Source organism: Cervus elaphus, chromosome 23 (assembly GCF_910594005.1).
Source record: "Cervus elaphus chromosome 23, mCerEla1.1, whole genome shotgun sequence".
NCBI lineage: Eukaryota > Metazoa > Chordata > Mammalia > Artiodactyla > Cervidae > Cervus > Cervus elaphus.
The window spans coordinates 11,634,242-11,658,208 of record NC_057837.1 but is presented as its reverse complement, the minus strand read 5'-3'; the positions used below and the strand labels follow the sequence as shown (position 1 = coordinate 11,658,208).

Below are 23,967 nucleotides of genomic sequence, written 5' to 3'. Positions count from 1 at the left end.
TATTATGTTAGTTTCTGCCAAACATCAGCGTGAATCCGTCACAGGACAGAGGGCTTCTTTGTCTTTAAAGATGGCAGCCATCTTGTTCAAAGCCTCTTGGTCCCTGCTTTTCCTACTGTCAGACGCTGTTTTCCCAAGCAAGACTAGATACCCTGTTAGCTCAGTTGGTAAAGAATCCACATGCAATGCAGGAGACCCTGGTTTGATTCCTGGGTCAGGAAGATCCACTGGAGAAGGGATCAGCTACCCACTCCAGTATTCTTGGGATTCCTTGGTGCTTAGCTAGTAAAGAATCTGCGTGCATTGCGAGAGACCTAGGTTCTATCTCTGGATTGGGAAGGTCCCCTGGTGAAGGGAAAGGCTACCTACTCCAGTATTCTGGCCTAGAGAATTCCCTGGACTGTATAATCCATGGCATAGCAAAGAGTCAGATACGACTGAGTGACCATCACTTTCACTTTTCATGCTTTTTATAAATGGCCTTTATTGTATTGAGTAAATTTCTATTTTATTGAAAATTTTTTTACCATAAATGGATTTTGAATTTTATCAAGTGTTTTTATGCATAGTCTTACTTTTAGTTCTTACTTAAATGTTGGTAGAATTGAGCTTTGAATCCGTTTGATCGTAAACTTTTAACTTTGGGGAGTTTTTTTTTTTAATTAATATTTGAATCTCCTCATTTATTACTGGAGTTTTGAGTTTTTCTACTTTTGTATTTTTTCTTGTTTTAGTCTCGACAGCATGTATGTTTCTCAGAATTTATCTATTTCTTCTAAGTTTTCCAGTTTGTAATTGTTCATCAATAATAATAGTCCCTCATGATTATGCTTCTTTACTTCTGAGGTATCTGTTGTAATGTCGCTTTCCTTTCTGTGTTTATTTCAGTTTCCTCTCATTTCCTCTTACCTTAGGTAGGCTTTATTGATAATATTTGTTTCTTTCAAATAATGCACTTCCAGTTCTTGCACGTGCACCCTGGGCATTCTGGCACACAGGCAATGTGTTTAGAGGTGAACACATTGCTTAGCAACGTGTTGCTTAGCAACGATCGTTGCTTAGCAACGATCATTCTGGGATGTAAGATTCTGAACCGTTGAGCTTCCCAGCTGGGAGGTTGTGGCGGGCCGGCTCTGGCTTACCTCTAGTGCTCCTGTTGGGTTTAGGGGCCTGTGAAGAGCCGAGGGGGAGGTGAGGTGTGTTTGGAGTCTGTAGGCTCTGTGATGAAGAAGACTTTTGGCTTCAGGAGTAAGAAGGGCAGCTCGCCCTTCGGCTCCTCCATCAGCCCGGGGAGAGACGGCAGTCATAGAATCAACTTCCAGCCCGGGTACCGCATCCGAGACAAGGACCTCGGAAAGATCCACAGAGCTGCCAGCGTAGGCAACGTAGCTAAAGTGCAGCAGGTCCTGTTGCTCGGGAAGAGTGGCCTGAATGACAAGGACAAGATGAACAGGTAAGCAGGGAGGAAGGGCCTGGCAGGGGTCCCTCCTGTGAGTCTCCCCTCCAAGGCTGTTGGACACCTTCCTGGGATCCAGCGCCCCACAGACTTGATAGGCTGCAAAAGCCTTAGCTGGTTTCGGACCCGCTTATAATTCCCCTTATAGAGCACTTTACTGGCCGTTTTAAAGTTATTTAACTGAATGTCAGTAATCACAGAACTTAAATAAAACATGAATAGCAGGCACAGGCGCCCAGGCGGGGCTCAAGCCGGTCGTGTGGGCCCACCCTCGCCGGCATCTCCCCTTTAAGTGAACGCGAGGGCGGCTGGCTGAGACCCACGGAAGAGTTCAGTGGGTCTCCCGGTTAACTGGCCTGGGGGAGCCCCTAAGGCCGCAGTCGGGAGAGGCGGGGCGAGGGGCGGTATCAGAGAGGAGGGACGGGATGGGGAGGCCAGAGGGAACCTGAGTTGCAACTGAGAGGCGGGCCTGATGGTGAGGGCGGGGCTGTTTGTCAAGGGGGCGTGGTCAGCCTGGAGGCGGGGTTAGGGGTTGGAGCGTGACCAGATAGAGGACAGTGGCTGGAGAGGAGCGGCCACGGAGGGGAAAGAGGTGTGGCTAGAGTGTATAGGTGGAGGCGCGCAAGGGACCCATAGTCTATGGACGGGCTTGAATTACGGGGAGGGGCTTTAACAACGGCAGAAGAGCGGTGGAATTGAGGATGGGGTCCCAAAGAAAGGGTCCTGTGTGAAGGGGTGGGGGTGGGCCTGGCCTCCTTGAAGGCTTGATAATGTGTGACTGTCCTATTGTGTACTCTGTGACCCCCAAGCCCTGCATAACGCCCATTGGAGAGGGAATCTAGTGAAGAGCGGCAGTGTGTGGGTAATGAGGGGTGGACTGGCAGATGTGGTATGCCTGGTATTTACTGTAAATGGTGCTGACCTGGCCCTGGCCCAGCAGTGCACTGTGGGATCCACATCCAGGCTTCCCAGAAGAGACAGTGAAAGACCTCAGTTTCACAACCCATCCAGGAATGCACTCTGCTGTGTGTCTCTAAGGGAGAACTGTGCCCTCTCTGGGCCCATTTCCCTACGGTAAAGTGGGTAACATGGGTATATGGAAGGAATCTCTGATTGTGAACTGAGACCTGAAGCAACAGAGATGTGAGGGAATGCTGCAATGGGCAGTGTCTTGAGGCTGGTACAGACTGGCATTGAGCCCAGAACTGAGCCCAGGACTTGGAGAAGGGAAAGCAAATTTGCCCAGATGCTCCACAGCAGCGGCCCCAGGACTAAAGCGCTGGGCAGAACATGGTGAGAAGGGGTAGGAAGAGTTGTGGTAAGGGCAACAGGGAAAAGCATGACCATCACCACCATCCTTAGGCCCTGGGCTAAGTATTTTATGTGTGGTGTCTCATTTCATACTCCACACAGCTTGGGCAGTGACAGAGTAGGACACAAAGGTCCAGAGAAGTGAAGTGACTGCCTAATTCTACACAGCCAGTTCAGTGATGGGGCCTCGGCCTCGGGGGTGTCACCTTAGAGCCCATAAGCTGTCCTGTAGGCAGTGACCTCTATCCATGTTACCCTGTGCCTGCTACCCCTCAGCCTCAGCTTGGCTGCTATAAAAGGAGACCCACTGTGTGCTTGGCATCCAGTAGGATGCAGTCAGTGCTACTGCTCTGTCTCCATGACAGTGAAAGCCACTCACATTCAAGGAGGCTAGGTACCAGGCCCCGGGCAAATGACACAAGTATGAGTCCTCAGCAGCCTCAGAGATGGAGACCATTGCCCCATTTCAACAATGGTGAAACTGAGGGTTTGAAAGTTCAGGTCGTCTGTTCAAGGTTGAAAGGCTGAAGTGGTAGGACTGGGATGTAAGCCCATAGGTCCAAAGCCCGTGTCTTTAACCCCTACACCATTCTGCCTCTTGTGATGAAGAGGCTTTCTGCTCTATTTTCTTTAGCTTACTGTTAATAGAATTCCAGAATGATCCTATCTCCTGTAGCTCAGTCGGTAAAGAATTCACCTGCAATGTAGGAGACATGGGTTCAATTCCTGGGTCGGAAAGATCCCCTGGAGAAGGGAATTGCAATCCACTCCAGTATTCTTGACCAGGAGATCCCATGAACAGAGGAGTCTGGTGGTTACAGTCCATGAGGTTGCAAGAGTCGGACACGACTTAGTGACTAAAGCACCACCATGCTCAATGAATTAGCTTCTTAAAATCTTAGTCTGTGTCGGGTACTGTGTTAAGCACATCACGAATGTAAAAAAAAACGTGAATAGCATCTTTTTTTCCTCTTCTTTCTCCTCCTTTTCATTTGTTGTTATGCATCGTTAACATGGTGTACTCATGAGTAACAGCTCTCAAGTTCTATAGCCCTCAAGAAATCTTCTGGAACTCCCTGGCTTTCACATTGTTTTTCTCATGTGATTTATGAAAACTCTTCTTCCCATGGATCGTCCATTGTGGATATTGGCAGTGGGCAGACTTTTGAGGTTGTTGGCATCTTAAAGTACACATTTTTATACCATAATGTTATATATTCCAGAAAACTGCATAGTGAGAAAAATAATCCCCATGACAGGTCAGCTTCTGGGTTAAAAATTCTTCAGATACAATGCAATATCCATTTTATATCACTGTACATTTATGTGTATATATTCCTTGCTAAAGGACCTTAGAAGACAGCTTTGAAGTAGGAAGCTGAATGTGTTCTTGAATAGGAAGACGTTTTCTTAGGATATATGGTCTTTCCATATTTAAACCAAATAAACATATCGTGGTTTTAAAGATTTTGCGTTACACATGCTGTCTTTAATTGTGATGAAATCGGAAGTTTTGTATAGTAGGCAAAGATTTGCCCTTTTAGATTATCAAAATTTGCTTGATGACGATTTCTATTAGTAAAGATAAATTATGTGTAGATGGTAGAGAAATAACCTGGTAACTATTAAGAGAAAAGTAACTAGATTTTTATCTCACCAAAAAGTTTCAGATGGAGTATGGATCAAACATTTGAAATACACAGGGTGAGAAAAGTACCAGAAGAAAACTGAAATTCCTATTGGTACTTTTTTTGTGTGCTGACAATGACCTTTTTTTTCTTGTTCTACTGGTTACTAACCTTAATATCTTTTTAATTAGATGGTAATTGCTTTACAGTGTTGTCTTGGTTTCTGCTGTACAACATCATAAATCAGTTGTAAGTATACACATATCGCACCCCAGAGACTTTTCTAAGAATGATTTCAAAGGCAAACACTCTGGAGTTTCCTGGGTTTCCACACCAGAAAAAAAAAAAAAAACAAACAAATCTGAAAGTTGATTTAGCAACCCCCCAAATTTAAAAATCTCTGTAGAGCAAGCTGTCTGTAGGGAAGTCGGGTGAGCAGACAGGGCTTGTCTTTCTGGCACTCATAGGAATGTGGCACAGGTGAAAATAATTTGTCACTTTCAATTTATTTGTGAGGATTGGTATCCTATGGCAACTTTCAGCCTTTTCAGAAGTCAAGGGAATCTTGGGAATTTCCTGGCCGTCCAGTGGTTAAGACTCACTGCTCTGGGCCCAGGGTTCGATCTCTGGTGAGGGAACTAAAATCCTGCAAGCTACAAGGATATATTGTCCAACATGGGGAATATAGCTAATATTTTATAGTCACTTTAAATGCGGTGTAACCGTTCACAGTTGTGGATCACTGTGTTGTGACCTGTATTATATAATAACATATGACATACGTCATCTCTAAAGAAACTTAGACGAAAACCCCTCATGGTAATTAGACCAACAGAAAAGCGAGAAATGAACAAACAAAAATGCTATAATTTACAGTTGTAAAGCCTGTGATTTATAAATTATATTCCAATGTCAGAGACGCTAAAATGTGAGATAATGAGCATATTAGAATCATCAGAGTACAATGTTGTCTCTAATCCTCAAAACATATCTGCAAAGGAGTTGTAATATCCTTTGACTTCATTTAGATGTTGTCCTTGTAAGACAGTAGCAATAGGAGTAACTTTGATATTCGAATCTAACAATTACCAGCTGTTATCTGTGCATGGATCTCATTTAAGCATCCCAGCTGTGTCCTGTGAGATAACTACTACTCTCTGTCCATTTTGTTGATGAGGAACTTGAGGCACAAAGAGATTGAGTGACAGCTCATAAGTGACAGAGTGAAAGTCAAAGTCAAACCCAAGTTGAGCTGAATCTCGAGGTCTTGCGCATTCTATTCAAGTAGATTGTTCTTTCCTTACTGTGTAAGAGGAGCTAAAGCTAATAAATGCTGCTCTTTCTCCAGAAGAAAACAAAATATTTGTTTTAGAGGGATAGGAGTACCATGCTGTTGAGTGTTTTCAATCACACCAAGAGTTGTTTGTTTTGAAACAGTTACACTACATTTTCCTAAGAACTTGTCTTGCTTTCGTAGGACTGCGCTCCACTTGGCCTGTGCCAATGGCCATCCAGCGGTGGTGGCTCTCCTCCTGGAGAGAAAATGCCGGCTTAACCTCTGTGACAGTGAAAACAAGACCGCGCTGATGAAGGTATGGGGCAGCGACCCGTGTCCACATGAGATGGGTGTGATTTAACCACTGAGACTAACAATGAGTTGATCTCGTTGAAATAGAGGGAACTGGTGAATTTGTGGGCTATTTCCTTTGAATTCCTAGAACTCACACCCTTGTTTCTTGGCACAACGCTGACAGGCCGTAGAATGCCAAGAGGAGGAGTGCGCGACTCTCCTGCTGGAGCACGGCGCCGACCCGAACCTCACGGGTGCCAATGGCAACACCGCGCTCCACCACGCTGTCTTTTGCCAGAATATATCACTCGCAGCAAAGCTGCTTTCCTATGACGCCAATATAGAAGCCAGGAACGAGGTATAGCTCAACTAACTTTATTGACAAAATATTGGCAGAGCATTTTTCTAAACTCTGGTGTTTTATTGATAACAGGATATAAATAGATAGACTGAGTAGTGTCCAGCAGGCCCTGTTACCATGGAAACAACTCCAAAGCCAAGTCAGGGGTTGGGTGGAACATGTCAGAGCCCACAGAAAGGGCAACGCTGTCTCTCTCAGCCACCTTCTACCCCAGAAGGAAGATTTCCCCACTAGAAAGTGCTCAGGAATGGGTGGTAGGCTCAAGTCCTACAAAGAATGAAGGCCTGGGGAGAGTGAAGTGATGTGGTGGGTGGCTGCTTCCAGGGGCTCAGGGAATGGGCACAGCTGCTGGGGGAGGGATGGGGGTAGGAGGAAGGAGAACCAGTGCCCAGCAGGGGGAGCTGGGGGGTGCAAGTGGGCCAGGGAGGCAGCAGGCCTGGAGCCCTGAGCCCTCCAGGACCCCTGTTCTGAGATCCGGTGAAGTGGGTCAGGTCATGTTTGATACCAGCAAGGGCGTTTACCTGTGCTGGTGACCACTAGGTTCACCAGGTACACACCTCGGGTCTCCCACACTCAGCCCTGGGGGGCTGCTCGGCGGGGCTGCAGCTGAGTGTGGGGAGCTGGTGATGGTGAAGCTCGGGGCTGCAGCTGAGTGTGGGGAGCTGGTGATGGTGAAGCTCGGGGCTGCAGCTGAGTGTGGGGAGCTGGTGGTTGTGAAGCTGCCCCTTCTGCTCTTTCTCCTGTGGCTGCAGCCCCGCCAGGAGCTGCAGAGAGAGCACCCCGACTCTCACAGCTGGGCTCAGTTTTCCTTGTTTGGAAGGTCCAGCCTTCCCTGAGTGAAAATATTTTGAAAGCACTTGATTGTCTAAGATGTCACTTTAAATCACGATATTGCTCAAGAAGCATTGAGAGCGAAGCGTTCTTTTTTGTGTTTCTGGCAGATATTTGTGATAACACAGCAATTGTTAAAGGTAAAACTTTTTCCAAGTATTTTTCCCTTACTGAAAAAAAAATTTTTTTTCTAATTAGTCTAACATAACACAGTAATGCAAAATTTGCCTAGGAGAAGTAGACTTTGTCTTAAAACTCAAACAAGCATTTGACAACATAATAGAAATGTTGCTGTTGTTAACACATTCCAATTTTATGAAGAAATGATTTACATAAAAATGATTTCTCTCTCATTGCCCAAGGCTTCAGAGGCTACAAGGAAAGGAAAACGAGCGAGCAGCTGAAAAACGCAGATCAGGCTGGAATTTTGGCAGTTGGGGAAATGCCAAGAAGAGGGTTTTTTTTTTTTTTTTTTTTTTATGTATTTGGCTGTGCTAGGTCTTAGTTTCAGCATGCAGGGTCTAGTTCCCTGACCGGGGATTGAACCCAGACCCCCTACACTGTGAGCGCTGAGACCCAGCCACTGGACCACCACAGAAGTCCTGAGGTTTTGGTTTTGTTGGTTTCCCCCTTCAGTTTATATATTTTGCTAAGGTGCCTTTCAGTTTCAGGTATAATAGTTGTTATTTTGAAAAAGAGATTGAATGAGTTGGAGACTTGCCTAGGTATCAATTTTAGGAAGACTCTGCAGAAATCAGATCAGCAGTGAAAAGGTGGTGATTCAGTTGGAAAGAAGAGAGAAGAACAAATATTGAACAGAACTATTATCCTATTCTGGCAGAAACAGCCAGTTAGATAAGAGTCTAGACTCTGCTCTCAATCTAGAAGGTCTTGATGGAAAGGAAGGGGTTTATAAACAATGAGATCAGGTTGCCTTTTGTGTTTATTAGTCCCTGTTCTACCATTATTTACCCAGGAAAATTTAACTCTGTTTTGATGACTCTTGCCTCTTACACTTTTCTTTTCTCTTCAAATCCTCAAGTAAGAGAAGGGATTGGCCATGTGGGTTAGAGATGAGACTGGAATATTTGCTGGGCTAATTCTCAGCTAGATTGTGCTGGTGAAAACCACAATCCGTTGAGAAAGTTGATAAAAAAATTTACAAACCTAGGCTGTTCCCTGAAGATTTTGATGGAATAAATCGAGGAAGGCCTGGACTTGTGTATTTAGAAATATTTCCTTGAGATTCTGATAGGATCCTTGGTGAAGAACTATGGAGTGATTAAGTATAATTTCTAGTGCACCTATCTCAAAAATAAGTAATCTATAGAAGAGTTGGAGTTTGATCAATGCTAGCTACTTCCATCAGCTCCCTCCTTTGCAGCAATATTAGCCTGACTTTTTCCTCTGCCTCTGTGATTGAGAAGTTAAAAGGAACATTTTTGGCAACATCTATTGGCTTGAGTGATATAACTCCTTTTTCTTCCAACCACTAATTATTCAGTGACACTCCAAGCGTCTTTAGAGATTTGCTCATGGCCAAGTCACTTCATCTGTAGAGTCTGACCCTTTAAGAATTTTACACCTTCTGTTACCAACCAGGTCATTAGGTCAACAGTGTTTGTTACCAACAGGGTTTTCCTGACTGCGGTAACAGTAATTCATGAGCCTTCTTTTGGTGTCAGCAGGACAGACTCTTGCAGTGTGTCTGTTAGATTTGCTGAGCCCTGGCATAAGCGAGAGGACAGCTTTAAACATCAAAACCCATGAAGTTAGTCCAGATGGGGATTGTTTGAATCATTTAGTTTCAGCAGTCTTAGGAACTCACTAACCATTTGGTTAATAATCTGGGAGAATTCTAGAAAGAGATTGTAGTTTTAACAAGCAGTGGAAACATTCTTCAAGTGGGAATTTTGAGTCTTGTTTTTTAAATTTATTTTAATAAAATTATGAGTCAATAGCAATTTTTATTACATATTCAGACCCACTTTTCTTGTGAACCACATGATACTCAAGAAAGGAAAGCTTTCACATACAAATATTTGCTTTATACCCACCTGTTTGGAAACAGCAAAACGTAAAAGCACAAATGGGCTACAGACCAAATGTGGTCCTTGGTTATGTTTAGCTTACCTACCTCCACAAACTGAGTCAACATTTAAAATTTAGCACACTCATACTGATGTCTGCATTTTAGGCTTCTCAGAGACCCAAATCTGGTCCCCCTTGAGCCCATTCTACTGTTTGGTCTGCATGTGTAGGCCTCCCGTTCTGTATGGGGCGTGTGTTTGCGAGTTTGCCAGCCTCACCTGGCTTTTTCACTTAGGTCACCAGGTTTCCCCCTCCATAAGCATTTGAGTTTCCAATTCTTGGTTTATAGTTTATTTTGATAACTATTTCAAAGTTTTGAAGACAGTCTAATTAATCTATAATTGATTCCATATTTTAAAAGAATCTCTTAAGGATGGGATTGAATTTTTCAAATTAGAATTTTTAAGTTGGTTGTGGCGGTTTCACACTGAATGAGTCTCTCAGACACACAGGATTATGAGAGAGAGCGTGGGGAGAGTTCACGGAAGAGCAACTCCCCGAGAAAATGCTGAGTGCATATTTATTGGTAACTTACCTTGTAATCCTTCACTAAGAGCTGTAAAGCAAGACAGAGACCAGAACTCTGGGATTCAGGAAGCTTCTTCCTGGAGGTCTGGAGGTCATCACATGAGAGCCGTCAAGAAAGGTCTTTGAAGATAAGCGGTGTTGTTCTGCATCAAACAGCATCTAGCTAATGCTGACCTGTCAGGTTAACTTAAGGGCGGGGGAAGGAACAAGCAAAGGAGAATGAGTAAGATTAAATTTCAAGAGACTTTGCTGAGAAAGCCGAGAAACAGGGTGCCCACAGTTGGTTTCTTTGGAAGAAAAGAAAACAACCTTTCTCTTTGCATGTTCATGTAGAGGATAACATTCCCATTGGAATGTCTGTAAACCTCATGAGGTTACTCTTGGTCATCCTTGGATAGGTTATGCATGCTACAGATAATATGATGTATTCCTGCCTCAGCATTGCTCCTAAAATATGCAGCTACGAAATCAAGTAGCTAATTGATTCTCTCTGGAGGAGTGTTGAGACTAGTAATAGAGCAAGTAAATACTGCAATATTCCTGATAGATACTATGATAGAAGCAAAGATCCTTGGAACCAGTAAATGTTGAAAGTGGGTTTTAGAGAATGACTCTGTGGTTCATCTTTGGAAGAGGGAGAGGAGGAGCATTTTATTCTTTCCCTTTTCAAAAGACGTATTTGGCTGCACTGGGTCTAGTTGTGGCAGGTGGGATCTTGCGTTTCGGCACTTGGACTCTAGTTCCCTGACCAGGGATGGAACCTGGACCCCCTGCTTGGGAGCTCAAATCTTAGCCCCTGGACCCCCAGGGAAGGCCAGGAGGAGGAGCATCTTGAAGAGATAGAAGGTGCGCCGGGGGAAGAGGAGGAAGGGCTCCCGTTTATTTGCTTTCTGAATTATATGTTTAAGTTCAGAGAATCTATTGCATGATTTTCAGTTCAGTTTAGAACTAGGTTAACTGGGTACATTCGAAATGGTTTTTCCTGTTTTACAGGATGACCTCACACCACTATTATTGGCCATAAGTGAAAGGAAACAGCAAATGGTGGAATTTTTAGTAAAGAAAGAAGCAAATGTACACGCGGTTGATAAGATGAAAAGGTACAGTTGTTCTTTTTCTTTTTAAAAACCTTAGTGCTGTTCTTGGGTGCTAACATCAAGATAAAGATTAAATTAATAAGGTGTCATTTGTGATCAACACTTCATCAGTCAGGTAGAAAACCAATTATTCTGACTGGGAGTCGTGAAAAACTATATAGCAGAGATATATAGCAGGATTCATATTCCTTTATAATACTGAGTGATGTCATATGCAACCTGTTCTTTTTTCTGGTTGATCTTGTAGGAGCTGAGGGATTTCATACTAGTTTCATTAGCTTTATACAATATGGATTCTGCTTTTTAGTTTACCTTATGACAGTATCGAATTTCTTAATTCTTTTATAATGATTGTTTAACCTCTACTTCGTGTATATTTTTCCTTAAAAGATGCATACTAAACATAAAGGACTTGATTTTGTCTTTTGGGTGACTCTTTGCTTTCAATTACTTTCTTTGAAAAATACTGATGTTATTAGATTGCAGAAGAGTCCTTCACAGTTTAGTGACTAAACAACAAGAAAAAGTGATTAGTAATCACTGTCACCAGATACTGTGGGCTCATCAGTTTTTATCCCTTTTTATTTCTAGTACATTTTGATGTTTTCATTTTAAATGAAGGTAGAAGGAAGAATGATAGGTTTAATTGGATAAACAGTTGCTTCAACAAAGATAAGTCAGAGGTGGATGATACAGACGAAAATGATGGGCTTTAGATTCAGACTGGGTTCAGCTCCTAGCTTTCCTCCCTGTTAGGGTTATGACCTTGGGCACATTACTTATCATCAGCAAATAAGTTTCCTGATGCAAAAGGGCAAATAGTAATGCGTCCTTCAAAGGTGGCTGTGCGTATACATAGTATTTCATTTAGTGAAGAGCACATGCTTGTCCACATCATTAAGTGCCACGGTGACTATTTTTATTTCCATTATTGTTAATATTTTTGTTTTAAGCCAGCAAATAGCCTTTGCTTAACCCACCCTCTAGCTGACTTTGAAGCATAATATATCAGACTAAGGAGGAAATGGGGGATTCGTTCCTTAAATAGTCACCTGCCTCAGATAAGTGACCTTAGCACAGTTTCTTGTCCATGAAGGACTTTGATATTATTTTTGAAAAGCATTTATTTATTTGACTGCGTGGGGTCTTAGTCGTGGGAACTCTCAGTTGCAGCATGTGGGATGAAGTTCCCTGTCCAGGGATGGAACCTGGGCCCCCTGCCTTGGGAGCCTGGAGTCACAGCCCCTGGTCCACCAGGGAAGTCCCCATCAGGGACTTTTGAAATAGTAAGTGCTGCTATGTGCCATCCCAATGGGACAGGAGGCTGCTTTTCCGTCGCTTCATTTCAGCCTTGGAGGTCATTTACAAGGATGTACACTTGAGCGTGTAAATGGTCAGTTCTTCACGGGGAGGGCAAGATGTTACCTTGGTAAAGCACATCAAACGAGCTGTTTCTGTCAGTTCACTCAGCTTCCTGAGGGTGACGTCGTCTCTCTGTTGTTGTAGAACCGCCCTCATCCTTGCTGTCAGTTACGAGTCTATGAGTGTCGTCAGCCTTCTCCTGCAGCGAGGTGCTGACGTCTTTTCTCAAGATGTCTTTGGACGGACTGCAGAAGAATATGCTGCTCTGAGTGGTTTTAATATGTAAGTGTCCACATTAAAGTGCCCGTGATCACTAAACTGCCGCCAAAAAGAATTTTCACTGTCACTTGTTACATGACCAGTGAGAGTTTTCTGTTCGGTGCAGGCAGCTTCTATCCTGTGGGGGCACCTTTCCTTGGGTCATAGGTTCCCTGTCGTCCTTCCCAGAGTAGTGGGTGTCAGCTTGCCTGAGATTCCATAGTTACATGGAGGGTTGGCCCCCTCATGGGGTCTGTTTCCTGCAACAATGAAAATCTTCCAAAGGATTTATCTGCCTCAACCGTAAATGTTTTCTGAGTCTGTCTCACAAGGAACCCATTCACCAGAACTCCTTAAATCTCAAGTAAGTTACTTCAGAGAGGAATTCAGAGAGGTAAGCCCTGCCTGGGACTTGCCAGTATCCACTGTAAGAGTAGGGTTATGACTTCCACGTGCATCAGAGATGAACATGGAGATTAAGCATCATTGTCAGAAGGATCTGCTGGTTGAGAGTTTGAGCAGGTAGAGAAGGGAGAGTAGTGGTCCAGGCCAGGTCTTGATTGTGATTAGTTTTCTGTGCTTGGTGTGATTAGCTGCAGTAATGGGGGATAATTATGTTACCTAATGTAGTGAGTTCATATTTTATAAGTAAATGTAGGTACAAATTATATAAGAGCTGAGATTTCCTAAATTACAAACCACAGAGAACACTAATCACCATAATTAATAACAGTTTCCTGAGACCCTTGAATGCTAAACATATAAGAAAACACACATTGGTTTTACTTGGAATTCCAAAGTAGTTCCAACAATAACGTTCAAGAGCAAATTATTCCATTCTTTGACTGTTTCTGCAAGCATTTTGGGGATATATTGTCTCATTACCTCCTCTTAATCCCCTTGTGAAATAAGGCAGTAAGATCCCAGTTGTGGAGAGGATGACTTTGAACTCAAGAGAAGCAATTCTCTCGGAACAAAGAGCAGTTGGTTACAGAGCTAGGATTTGCGAGTTGGAAAGAGTTTTCATATGCCAAGCTAAATCTAGTTAATCTGCTGAGCTCTATTGCCCTCAGTTCATGACTACTTCATCTTCCTTTTGTTTCTCCTTTAAATACATGGTAAATAAAACTTGGTAGAACTTAGAAACTTGAAATGTATGGGACAATTGTAGTTTTGATATTATCGCTGACATTGTCTGAAATAATCTAAGAATTTAACATAGTTGGTTGTTTTTTTTCCTATTAGTGTTAAAATATTATTTATCACATTTTTAACACATAGCATTTGCCAACTGATCTCTGAATATAAAGAAAAGAGGCCGAAAACTCCTCCCGAAAAGAGCAACCCAGGTACGTCATCTGATAATAATGAACTACTCTTGGTGATTCTACCATAGATAACGTAGGAGTGAGGAAATTTCAATAATCAAAGAACTATGATAAAATTAGTGTAAATTGCATGTGTTTTTAAATGAATTTCTTAATAGTCTAGTCTTCAGAATTGTTAAAGAAGTTAATTGTAGGTAATTTAACATCAGAGACAGTATTGTCTGAAAAGCATTCCATGTATTTAATTACAGCCCCTAAAATCCTGTATTAGACTTTTATGTACATTACAAAAAATGTTTGAGTTAGTATGATATATATTTCATCTGTAATCCTATTATAGCAAATTGACTTCTTATAAAAGTGGAGCTTTAATTTTTACAAATAGTTTGCATTTAGTGAATGAGTAGTTATTACTTACTGTGTAGTGATTGGTCTCATTAAAAAAGTTACCATCGTTTAAACTGGGAACCTCAACAGTCCCTTCCTGGTAGGATAAGTGATAAACAAGAAGAGCTGCAGTGCTGAACCAGTGTGCAGCATACCAGGAAGAGATTACTTTCGGAAGATACCTTCCAATAGTACAGATCAGAAAAGCGATGCCTAGTTGAGAAGCACCAGTTATTTTGCCTATTGTATGAACAAGGTCTCTATTACCAATTTTATTCCTCACAGATCCAAAAAGAGTGAGATAGGTTGACTTCATTAGAACCAGATGTTTTCTTCTGTGTGTTGGATACTTGTCATGATAGTATAGTTTTGTAAGAACACCATGTTCTGTTGCCATTATTTAAAAGATGATCATAATAGATTTTCAAATAGATCAACTTGGGACTCTGCAGATTCTAATAAAAGAACCAACACAGTTCACATGAGCAAAAACACCACCATGTCCCCTCGATGTGACATCCAGCACATTGTACAAGCTGTCTGAGAACACCTTTAAACCTAGTTCACCTCTGTCTAATCAAAGGGGGCTTCCCAGGGGGCTCAGCAGTAAGGAATCCGCCTGCCAATGCCAGAGGTACGGGTTCCAGCCCTGGATCGGGAAGAGCTCCTGGAGAAGGAAATGGCAACCCACTCCAGTATTCTTGCCTGGGGAGTCCCATGGACAGAAGAGCCTGGTGAGCTACAGTCCATCGGGTCACAGAGAGGCAGACACGACTCAGTGACTAAACAGCAACAACATCCACCAAAGAACTTCTCTAGGTTGGTTTTACACGTTAGAGGAGATACAGAGATGACATAGAGTCTTGGTCTTCAGTATGCTCAGAATAGAATAGAGTTGTCCCTGGTTAATTTCTATAGTTTTTGAAACAGAGTTTTCAAAGACGACATTCTTGTTTATTTGTTCATTTGTTCACCAAAGAGATAACTTTCCAGTGTCTTTTGTGTCCTAAGCCTTGTTCTGGGTCACAGGGTGCAGACATGTAAACGTCACTGCCCCTGCCCTCCAGGCTCGAGGTTGCAGCGCTCCCCTCCCCGTGGAGTCACTGCACGTGAGTCATCCCTCCAGCATCAGATCATGACGACACACGTGAAACGTTGTCCAACAGCACCAGAGTCCATAGCTTCCTCTCTCCTTCCCTCCCTCCCCTTGTTCATCAGCTTAGGGTCTGATGACGAATGCCTTCCAAGCTGAAAAAGCATGATTTCTACCAACCTTTGCCATATAATGGGGAGGATTGATGTAATGATAGCCCTCAGTAGAACACAGCACTGTTTGGACCATCCTGCTCTAGGTGGTCCAGATACTCTTGAACAATGGAAGGTGATAGTCTCAAGAGATTATCCTTTTCACATTTATTAGTATGTACACATAGATATTTAAAACATTAAAAATGCTCAGCCTCCGTGTACCCTGCAGCATGCTCACCACTACAAGTCCAGTCCCCATCCTCACCACCCAGTTGACCCCCTTTACCCATTTACCCTCCCCCACCTCCCTGTCAAGAGATTATCCTTGCTAAACCTGGAATCACTACATCTTTCATACTTCTCTTGCATTTGGAAAGAGGGCCAGGAAGACTTTGTTTCCTATGTTTTACCACGCTCTGAAGTTCAGCGCCTCTAGACCATGCTTCCTTGTGATAGGGCATTTTCATCCTGAACTGAAGAGCCAGAGAATTTGTGTTATGTCCCAGCAAGACACCTGTAGGCTCTGTTCACTGCTCCAGGGAATGGAAGTCCAGAAATCCTGTGCTGTTCAAGTGTGCTATTGTCAGTTTATAGTACTGATTCTATTAACGGTGTAGTATCATTTTCTGTCAGTCTCCTAGAGGTTGGTTAGCATTATGGTCCTTGTATCAGCAGTTCTTTCTTTTTCTGTTCTGCCTTTGATGACCATAAAGGAGAGGAGTGGTTCTCAGGCATTAATGGCCCATGAGTATAGTACAATCACTATTCCCTCTAGTGTGGTCTCCAGGTGTGGTTCCAAAGGAATACTTTTAAACAAAACATCAGTCTTGAGGTTTTAATAGTCTGTATTTTTCTTTTGTTGATTTAAAATGTGTCTTCCTTTTTTCTTTACTAGCGGATACGAGTTCTGAAGAAGACTCTTTAAGCAGGTAGGATTTGATGGATTCTTAAAACTTGTATGTGTTACTAGGAGAACACACAGAGAAGAGAAGCTACTGTTTGTTGAGCGTCCTGCTCTGGGTCAGAGACTGCATCATGTGCGTAACATCTGTGACCTCATGGAGTCACCAGAGCAGCGTCGTAAACCACTGTGTCCTGCTTTGCTTAATTAGGCAACTGTGGTTCGGGAGGTTGATGAATTGACCCATGATTCCATGGTTAAAATGAGTTGACCTGTGATTTGACAGCTGGCCTGCCTGACTCCAGCATCCACTCTCGTGTCCCTCAGCAGAAATTGAGAAGTACCAGTGTAGCATATAAGTGAAACATATAAATTAGTTCTTTGACTTGTGTCCATTTTCAGTTTTAGACATTGCGGGGGACTCCTGTATCCCCTTTACAGTAAAGGGAGGAATGGGGCCTTCTCCATAAGTGATTCCCCTGCTGAGGGACCAAGACTGCCATTTTTGATGGACACAGATTAGTCTCTGAACCAGGGACAGACAATGGAGAAGGAACAGCATATCCTTCTGCTTTAAGTCATCAGGTTTATTCCACTTTGGGCAAACAAAAGTTATGTCAGTGCATCAATTAGATTTTCAGTTCAGCTATTAGGACTTGGTGAAAACATATTATTTTCAGGCTCTGCCAATATATTGGCTGTCAGTCTTTGTTAATGGAAACTAAGAATGAGTCTTCCCTAGATATGTCATAGGTTGGGAGAGATGGAAGCAGAAATAGGTAACTAACATCTTTTTTGGAGACTTCTCTGGGGGTGCAGTGGTTAAGATGGTTAATAAGACTTCTTCCAATGCCGGTGGTGTGCGTTCAATCTCCAGTCAGAGGAACTGAGATCCCACATGCCTTGGGGTCAAAGAGCCAAAACATAAGACAGAAGCAACATGGCAACAAATTCAATAAAGACTTTAAAAATGGTCCACATCAAAATATCTAAAAAAAAAAATGTTTGAAAACAGAGGCCAAATTTTAATTATGTCAAGAAACTTCGTTTACTGCATAGATAGCCAGACGTTCACTTGCTTTTTTTTTCTTCATTTAAAGAAATGAACTCACTCATTTTTGTTGTATGTTTATGCTCTAAAGGTTTTCCAACAAACCTGGTGCTGACTCATGGCCTCCGTCAGATGATGAAGTCTTAGATTTTGAGACCAAGGTACAGTGCACTCTTGTGAAATCAGTTTCCGTACTCTGAATTTATCTTCATGTAGTATTTACTCTTAAATTCAGCAATGGTGTCCCTCTCTCTGTTTTATGTTTATAATGGAACGTTCTTCAGAGCAAACTATTTTATAGAAATATGACTGGTGTTTTTTTTGTTCATTTTTAACTTTGGTGAATAATGAAAGTGGGGTGAAGAAAACAACGGGCTGGAAAATAGAGTGACAGGAAAATTGTATTGGAAAAGCTTTCCCACAATGAAGGAACTATGAATTTTGGTCAAGGATAAAGACTGTTACTGTGAATTTTAAACCATAAGGACATGACTTTTGCAATACTCACAGTGCAATACTCAGACAGTCAAGAATCTGCCTACAATGGTGGAGACCTGGGTTCGATCCCTGGGTTGGGAAGATCCCCTGGAGAACAGCTGCCCACTCCAGTATTCTGGCTTGGAGAATTCCATGGACCGTAGAGTCCATGGAGTTGCAAAGATTCGGACACGACTGATCGACTTTCCCTTCATAGAAGCAGAGACTTTTAATAACCGTGAGATAAAACTGCAACTCGGGATTTTTTTTTCTATTGTATTTTTAAAAAGACCTACCCCGTGTCCTGTGTCACATTCTAAGCCTTCAGATTTCAGACGTTTTGTGTTATTGTGATTTAAGTGTTCATCTTAGAGCCCCGTGTCAGTGTAAGCTAGTGGGGTTCAGGAAACAGTTGTGCATCTCCTGGAGCAGGTAGCATAGGTCTCGAGTGTAAGAACCGTGTTAATAGTTATTGAATGTGAATAAATGAAGAGACAAACCATATCCTATGTAATGTTACAGGTAATATAGTTCAGTTGTGTTATGTTGAGGAAGGGGGTCCTGCATAACAAGGAAATAAATAAGAAATATGTGAAAAGTGAAAGGTTACAGTATTTTTTTCACTGTCCACTGGTTGTGAGATGAGAAATTTAGGTGAAAATTTTTGACCTTTTTTGCCCCATCTTCTGTTCCATTAAATGTTTCTTTTCAAGCCATACATTCTCCTCAGAATTTTGATTACCAGTTCTTTTTCCCAGTGAATAGTCAGGAATATTTCTTAATCAATTTTTCTCTCTCTCAAGTAATACTTTACAACATTCAGGTAGTGACAGATGACCATGTGTGGCTAATCAAATGACACTTTTTACAGTGGCAATATTCAACTTTAATACGGTAGTATTTATAAGCAAAAGTTTTGGAGTAATACAGATCGCTATATTAGGGATATATTATGAACAAAAGCCTCTTTCTTAAGTATATGTTTTATAGACAACGTATGTTGATATTTTCATAAAATTTGCAGAACAGTATAGATGTGTAATTTATATATTAATAAAAGCATATAAAACAGAGGCTTTGTTCATAGTATATCCTTAAGAATACTGATGTATTACTGATCTATTGTATATACATTTTATTTGTGCGTGTTTTTCCACAAGCCTTATTATGCTTATTTTATTCCCTTAAGTTTGTACTTGACTAGGAATGTCTCTCTCTGCTTTCTTTTCCTCCCCCATTTTTTTTGCTTTTTTTTACTGTTAACCTAATTTTTCCTTGCAGAATACTTTCCTTCAGTGTCTATTCTTTAAGTCCATCTCTCTCTGCCTCTGTTGTGACCATGTTTGATCATTCCCGTCCCATGGAATGCATCTCCTGCACTGGCAGTTAGATTCTTTACCACTGAGATACCTGGTGTGTATCTTAACCACAATTGAAAAGAAAACAACAACAAAAAAAAAGAAAACAAAACAAAACCAGATGTACACAATTAATAAATATCTACGTTGGAGTGTTAAAAGGAAACAGATAAATACAAAACATATGTGTCTGCTCTAGGCCCTGAAAATACAGGCAAAATATATGTCCCGTGTCTTCTAGATCTGTACCATGTACATAGATGTACCATGTCTTCCAGACCTGTTCTAGAGACTTCTGCCACTCTACAAACGTTCGATTTATTTTCCACACTGCTTACAATGTGCTCTTGATTATAATGAATACCACAAATAAACTACACCCAACTTAACGTCAAAGTACTTGATTCAGTACACAAGAACGTCCTTAAAAAAATCACATGTCCATGGGAGCAATTAAATAGGGATACATTTCTTCTGACAAAGAATTTTAACCAGAAACTGGTAATAGTGGCATCCTGCCCAGAACCAAACTAGGAGGATAGGGCACAGAATTTTGGATCCTGATTTTCCCCATGGTACGAATACCAGAAAATAATTCCCTTGCTGGACCAAGGCCTGTTCAGTCACCTCCTAAACAGGTGTGTAAACTGTTCTCCTTTCTCCTAGTCTGACTCACCTCTCCTGTCACCTGCATGACCACCATCCTCCCTCTCGATTCCACCATCCACTATCCACATGGCGGCCAGGGTCGTCCTTACAACACAAACATGCCACCACCAGCCCCACATGCTTAGTAATCTCCCTTGGTGTTACCCTCAACCTGCTCACTAAGTTCCAGCCACACTGGTCTTTGGGAATGCCCAGATCCCTGGGCATCCCACCCTCTTTAAAGACTCAGGGCCTTTGCACATGCTGTTTCGTCCAACTACAATGCTCTCTGCCCACAGTTACCTCCTCGCTAAAACCCGCTTCTTCAGGCTCCAGCTGAAGAGTCTCTTCCTCGGAGAGAATTTCCCGAATTTCTCCATCTACCAATATTTTGAGTGCATGACACTCTCTCCAGGTGTGGTGTTTTCCTTCACGGCACGTACTCTGACCCGCTTTACCTGCATTTAACACCTGCCTTCTGCATGACACTGTTGAGGGCCATGGGGGCAAACCTCTTGATTCTGCTGTTTACAACGGAAACACCAGAGCCCTTTATCAGCTCATAACTGCTGAGTGCATATCTGTTGCAGGAACAAATGAAGGACTTGGGAACCTGAGTGCAGGACTTTCCATTTCCCTTACATTTACTGCAGACCTCTTGCACATCAGGTCCTCGTTCATCAGCATCTATCCTTAAACAGTCACTGCAAAGTGTTCCTACTGTTCTGTGTCCTCCACACACCCTAACAGCACGCTACTGATTTCTACGCCCAACTAACTGGTGAAAACACTACCGAACAAGGCCAGGGACGAAATCTCAAGTTGCAGACTTACTTCTCTCCAGGATGAGCTCTCAATAACTCAGTTTTCCTCCAGCAGTCAGTAGTCTTGTGTCTTATTCTTCACCCAATCACAGGTCCTCTGAAGTCTGTCATTCAGCTCAAACTCTCCTCTGTGCCCACTCCCATGCTTGGCTCACAACAGTCCGCAACTCCAGAGCCCTCTAACCTACCAAGCTGTAGTGTTCTGCAGCAGGAGTTCCCAGCCCACTTCACTCAAGCGTTCGGAAGTCACTGCTACTCCTGCTAAATTTGCAAACTGCCTGTTCTCCCTTTAAACCCACTAAGGCCTCACCTGAGGAAAACAAGCCGCGAAACAATACACTTCACTTGTCAGGTCTGCTACTTGCTCTTGTGTCATCTCTCTTGGATCCACCCTAATTCCGCTCAAGTCATACCAGTCAAACGAGAAGTATTTATTGAACACCTACCATGTGCCAAGCACTATTTGGTCCCTAGAGACAAAACAATCATGAACACAAATCCTTCTACTTCTGTATAGCTAGGGTATGATCAGGCTCACAGAGAATTAAAAAGAAGAAAACATATTTAAAAACTAATGTTAAGATGATCTGACATCAATATCATATTTCTTAAACTGTTTTAGAATATCAACTTACCGGTCCGGGGCCGCGTAGAGATGAGAGCGCGGAGGACGCAGGGCCGCTGGAGGCGCAGGTAACGGAGCCGAAGTACAGTGGGGCCGCGTCGGGCTTCTTCCCGGGCCGGTGCCGAATGGAGAGGACCGAAGCGACGCCGTGCCGCGGCTCCTAGCGGCGGGGCCGCTGCCCGAGCTGCAGTTGCCAGGTGAAGATGTGTGGAGCCGGGGCGGCGCGGGGGAGCTGAAAACCTGCGGGTCCCCGTACCCCCGGGGCCGGGGATGAGTTAGCGAGGGCAGCCGCGGGGGCCAGTTCCGACTGCTGCAGGCCACCGCCACGGTCGCCGCCCGCCCGCCCCTTCCCTGCCGGAGCTGCTAGCTCCTTTCCGCGCCCGGCCGCCCGCCCGCCCGCGCTCCCGGCCCCGGAGACCATGAGGTTCCGCATCTATAAGCGGAAGGTGCTGATCTTGATGCTCGTGGTGGCCGCCTGCGGCTTCGTCCTCTGGAGCAGCAATGGGCGACAAAGGAAGAACGAGGCCCTCGCCCCGCCGCTGCTGGACGTCGATCCCGCGCGGGGTGCGGGCGCCCGGGCCGGGGACCAGCTCGCCGTGTCGGTGGGCATCCGCCAGGGCTCCAACGAGTCGGCGGCTCCGCTGGTCGCCGCTGCCCCGCAGCCCGAGGTGGACAATCTGACGCTGCGGTACCGGTCCCTGGTGTACCAGCTGAACTTTGACCAGACGCTGAGGAATGTAGATAAGGCCGGCTCCTGGACCCCCCCACCCCGAGAGCTGGCGCTGGTGGTCCAGGTGCACAACCGGCCCGAATACCTCAAACTGCTGCTGGACTCACTTCGAAAAGCCCAGGGAATTGACGACGTCCTCGTCATCTTTAGCCATGACTTCTGGTCGACCGAAATCAATCAGCTGATTGCTGGGGTGGATTTCTGTCCAGTTCTGCAGGTGTTCTTTCCTTTCAGCATTCAGTTGTACCCTAACGAGTTCCCGGGCACTGACCCTAGAGATTGCCCCAGAGACGTGGAGAAGAATGCAGCTTTGCGGATGGGATGCATTAATGCTGAATAGCCCGACTCCTTCGGCCATTATAGAGAGGCCAAGTTCTCCCAAACTAAACACCACTGGTGGTGGAAGCTGCATTTTGTATGGGAGAGGGTCAAAGTCCTTCGAGACTGTGCTGGCCTCATACTTTTCCTAGAGGAGGATCACTACTTAGCCCCAGACTTTTACCATGTCTTCAAAAAGATGTGGAAATTAAAGCAGCTAGAGTGCCCCGAGTGTGATGTTCTCTCCCTGGGGACCTATACTGCCATTCGAAATTTCTATGACGTGGCTGACAAGGTAGATGTGAAAACGTGGAAATCCACAGAGCACAATATGGGTCTGGCCCTGACCCGGGAAGCCTATCAGAAGCTGATTGAGTGCACAGACACTTTCTGTACTTATGATGATTATAACTGGGACTGGACCCTTCAATATTTGACTGTATCTTGTCTTCCAAAATTCTGGAAAGTGCTGGTTCCTCAAGTTCCTAGGATTTTTCATGCTGGAGACTCTGGTATGCATCACCAAAAAACTTGTAGACCAGCCACCCAGAGTGCCCAACTTGAGTCACTCTTAAATAATAACAAACAGTACCTGTTTCCAGAAACTCTAACTATCAGTGAGAAGTTTATGACAGCCCTTTCCCCACCTAGGAAAAATGGAGGGTGGGGAGATATTAGGGACCATGAACTCTGTAAAAGTTATAGAAGACTGCAGTAAGAAAAAAAACAAAACAAAATCAGAATTATAAAAGCAAAAGTAGTAACAGTCTTCTATTTTTGATATTTGTTCAAATAGGATATACAATTGAATAAAAAGGTTTAGGAACTGGTTTCTGCTTTACTACAACAACAAAATTCTTGTAAAAGTTGTCCAAATATAGTCATCTTTTCTGTTTATGCCTAAGATTTAAAATGCAAGTTTTCATTTTGAGAATTGCGTTTTAAAGTTCAGTATGTATCTGCTAGAGGTAAAATTATCGTTAATTGATAAGAGAGAAGAGGGGAAACTATTTAAATTGCATCTATTAATCTTTTTATCTGGAACTTTGTACACCTTTCCACTTTCAAGACTTATTTTAAGTACAGCAAAATTTATTTAAAATCGTCATATCAGTAAAAAGTATTACAGTGAAATTAAGAGTATTAATGTACAAGCCCAGCTTCACTCTTGACACAGTAACTAGGAAGAGGTTGCTTCAGTGGTTTTATAATTAGAAAGTTATGTTTGTTAAACACCCTGTCAGAACAGAGTCATTTTCAGTATTAAAGATTCCTGTATTATTGTGTTAAGAATTGCCTGTGCTCTGGAACCTGCATAGAACATACTTTCTTTTGGAATGTATTTGACTGATAAGAAAGTTTAAACACTTTTCACCTCAATGTAGAAATACAGTGATTTTTTTTTTCTTTTAGTGCTGCCAAAATAAAATACTTGTTTTTGCATTAAAAAAAAAAAAGAATATCAACTTACCAACTTACATCAGGTAGGTTTTGCTCGTATAAAACTTTCATCTCCTCCAGAACTTGCCTCAGTCCATCCGCCTGGAACATATAAAATTACACTCCCTAATTCCCCCAC

The 23,967-nt window shown here is 43.1% G+C and overlaps 2 protein-coding genes and 1 pseudogene across 5 annotated transcripts in view; 2 read left to right on the top strand and 1 right to left on the bottom strand.

Moving 5' to 3' along the window:
* The first annotated feature begins 1,100 nt into the window (after positions 1 to 1,100).
* Positions 1,101 to 23,967, top strand: part of LOC122682162 (putative ankyrin repeat domain-containing protein 19) — a 224,115-nt gene continuing 201,248 nt past the window's right edge. The window contains exons 1-7 of one of the 3 annotated variants that reach the window (XM_043884977.1): positions 1,101 to 1,453; positions 5,873 to 5,987; positions 6,150 to 6,323; positions 10,770 to 10,876; positions 12,380 to 12,517; positions 13,775 to 13,842; positions 16,427 to 16,697. In XM_043884977.1, coding sequence (XP_043740912.1) covers positions 1,224 to 1,453; positions 5,873 to 5,987; positions 6,150 to 6,323; positions 10,770 to 10,876; positions 12,380 to 12,517; positions 13,775 to 13,842; positions 16,427 to 16,599 — 1,005 coding nt within the window. In that variant the 5' untranslated portion in view covers positions 1,101 to 1,223 and the 3' untranslated portion in view covers positions 16,600 to 16,697. Of the gene's footprint in view, positions 1,454 to 5,872; positions 5,988 to 6,149; positions 6,324 to 10,769; positions 10,877 to 12,379; positions 12,518 to 13,774; positions 13,846 to 16,426; positions 16,698 to 23,967 lie in introns of those variants that run through there. The other 2 variants (XM_043884978.1, XR_006337239.1) reach the window with 2 other exon arrangements.
* The window catches only part of LOC122682168 (ninein-like protein), a 73,224-nt gene continuing 50,607 nt past the window's right edge, over positions 1,351 to 23,967 (bottom strand). The window contains exon 6 of the mRNA XM_043884992.1: positions 1,351 to 1,427. The gene's annotated coding sequence lies outside the window, so the exon portion shown is untranslated. The remainder of the gene's footprint in view (positions 1,428 to 23,967) is intronic.
* On the top strand, positions 21,577 to 23,832 carry LOC122682166 (annotated as a pseudogene). The gene has a single exon (XR_006337242.1). The product of XR_006337242.1 is annotated as an alpha-1,6-mannosyl-glycoprotein 2-beta-N-acetylglucosaminyltransferase-like (transcript).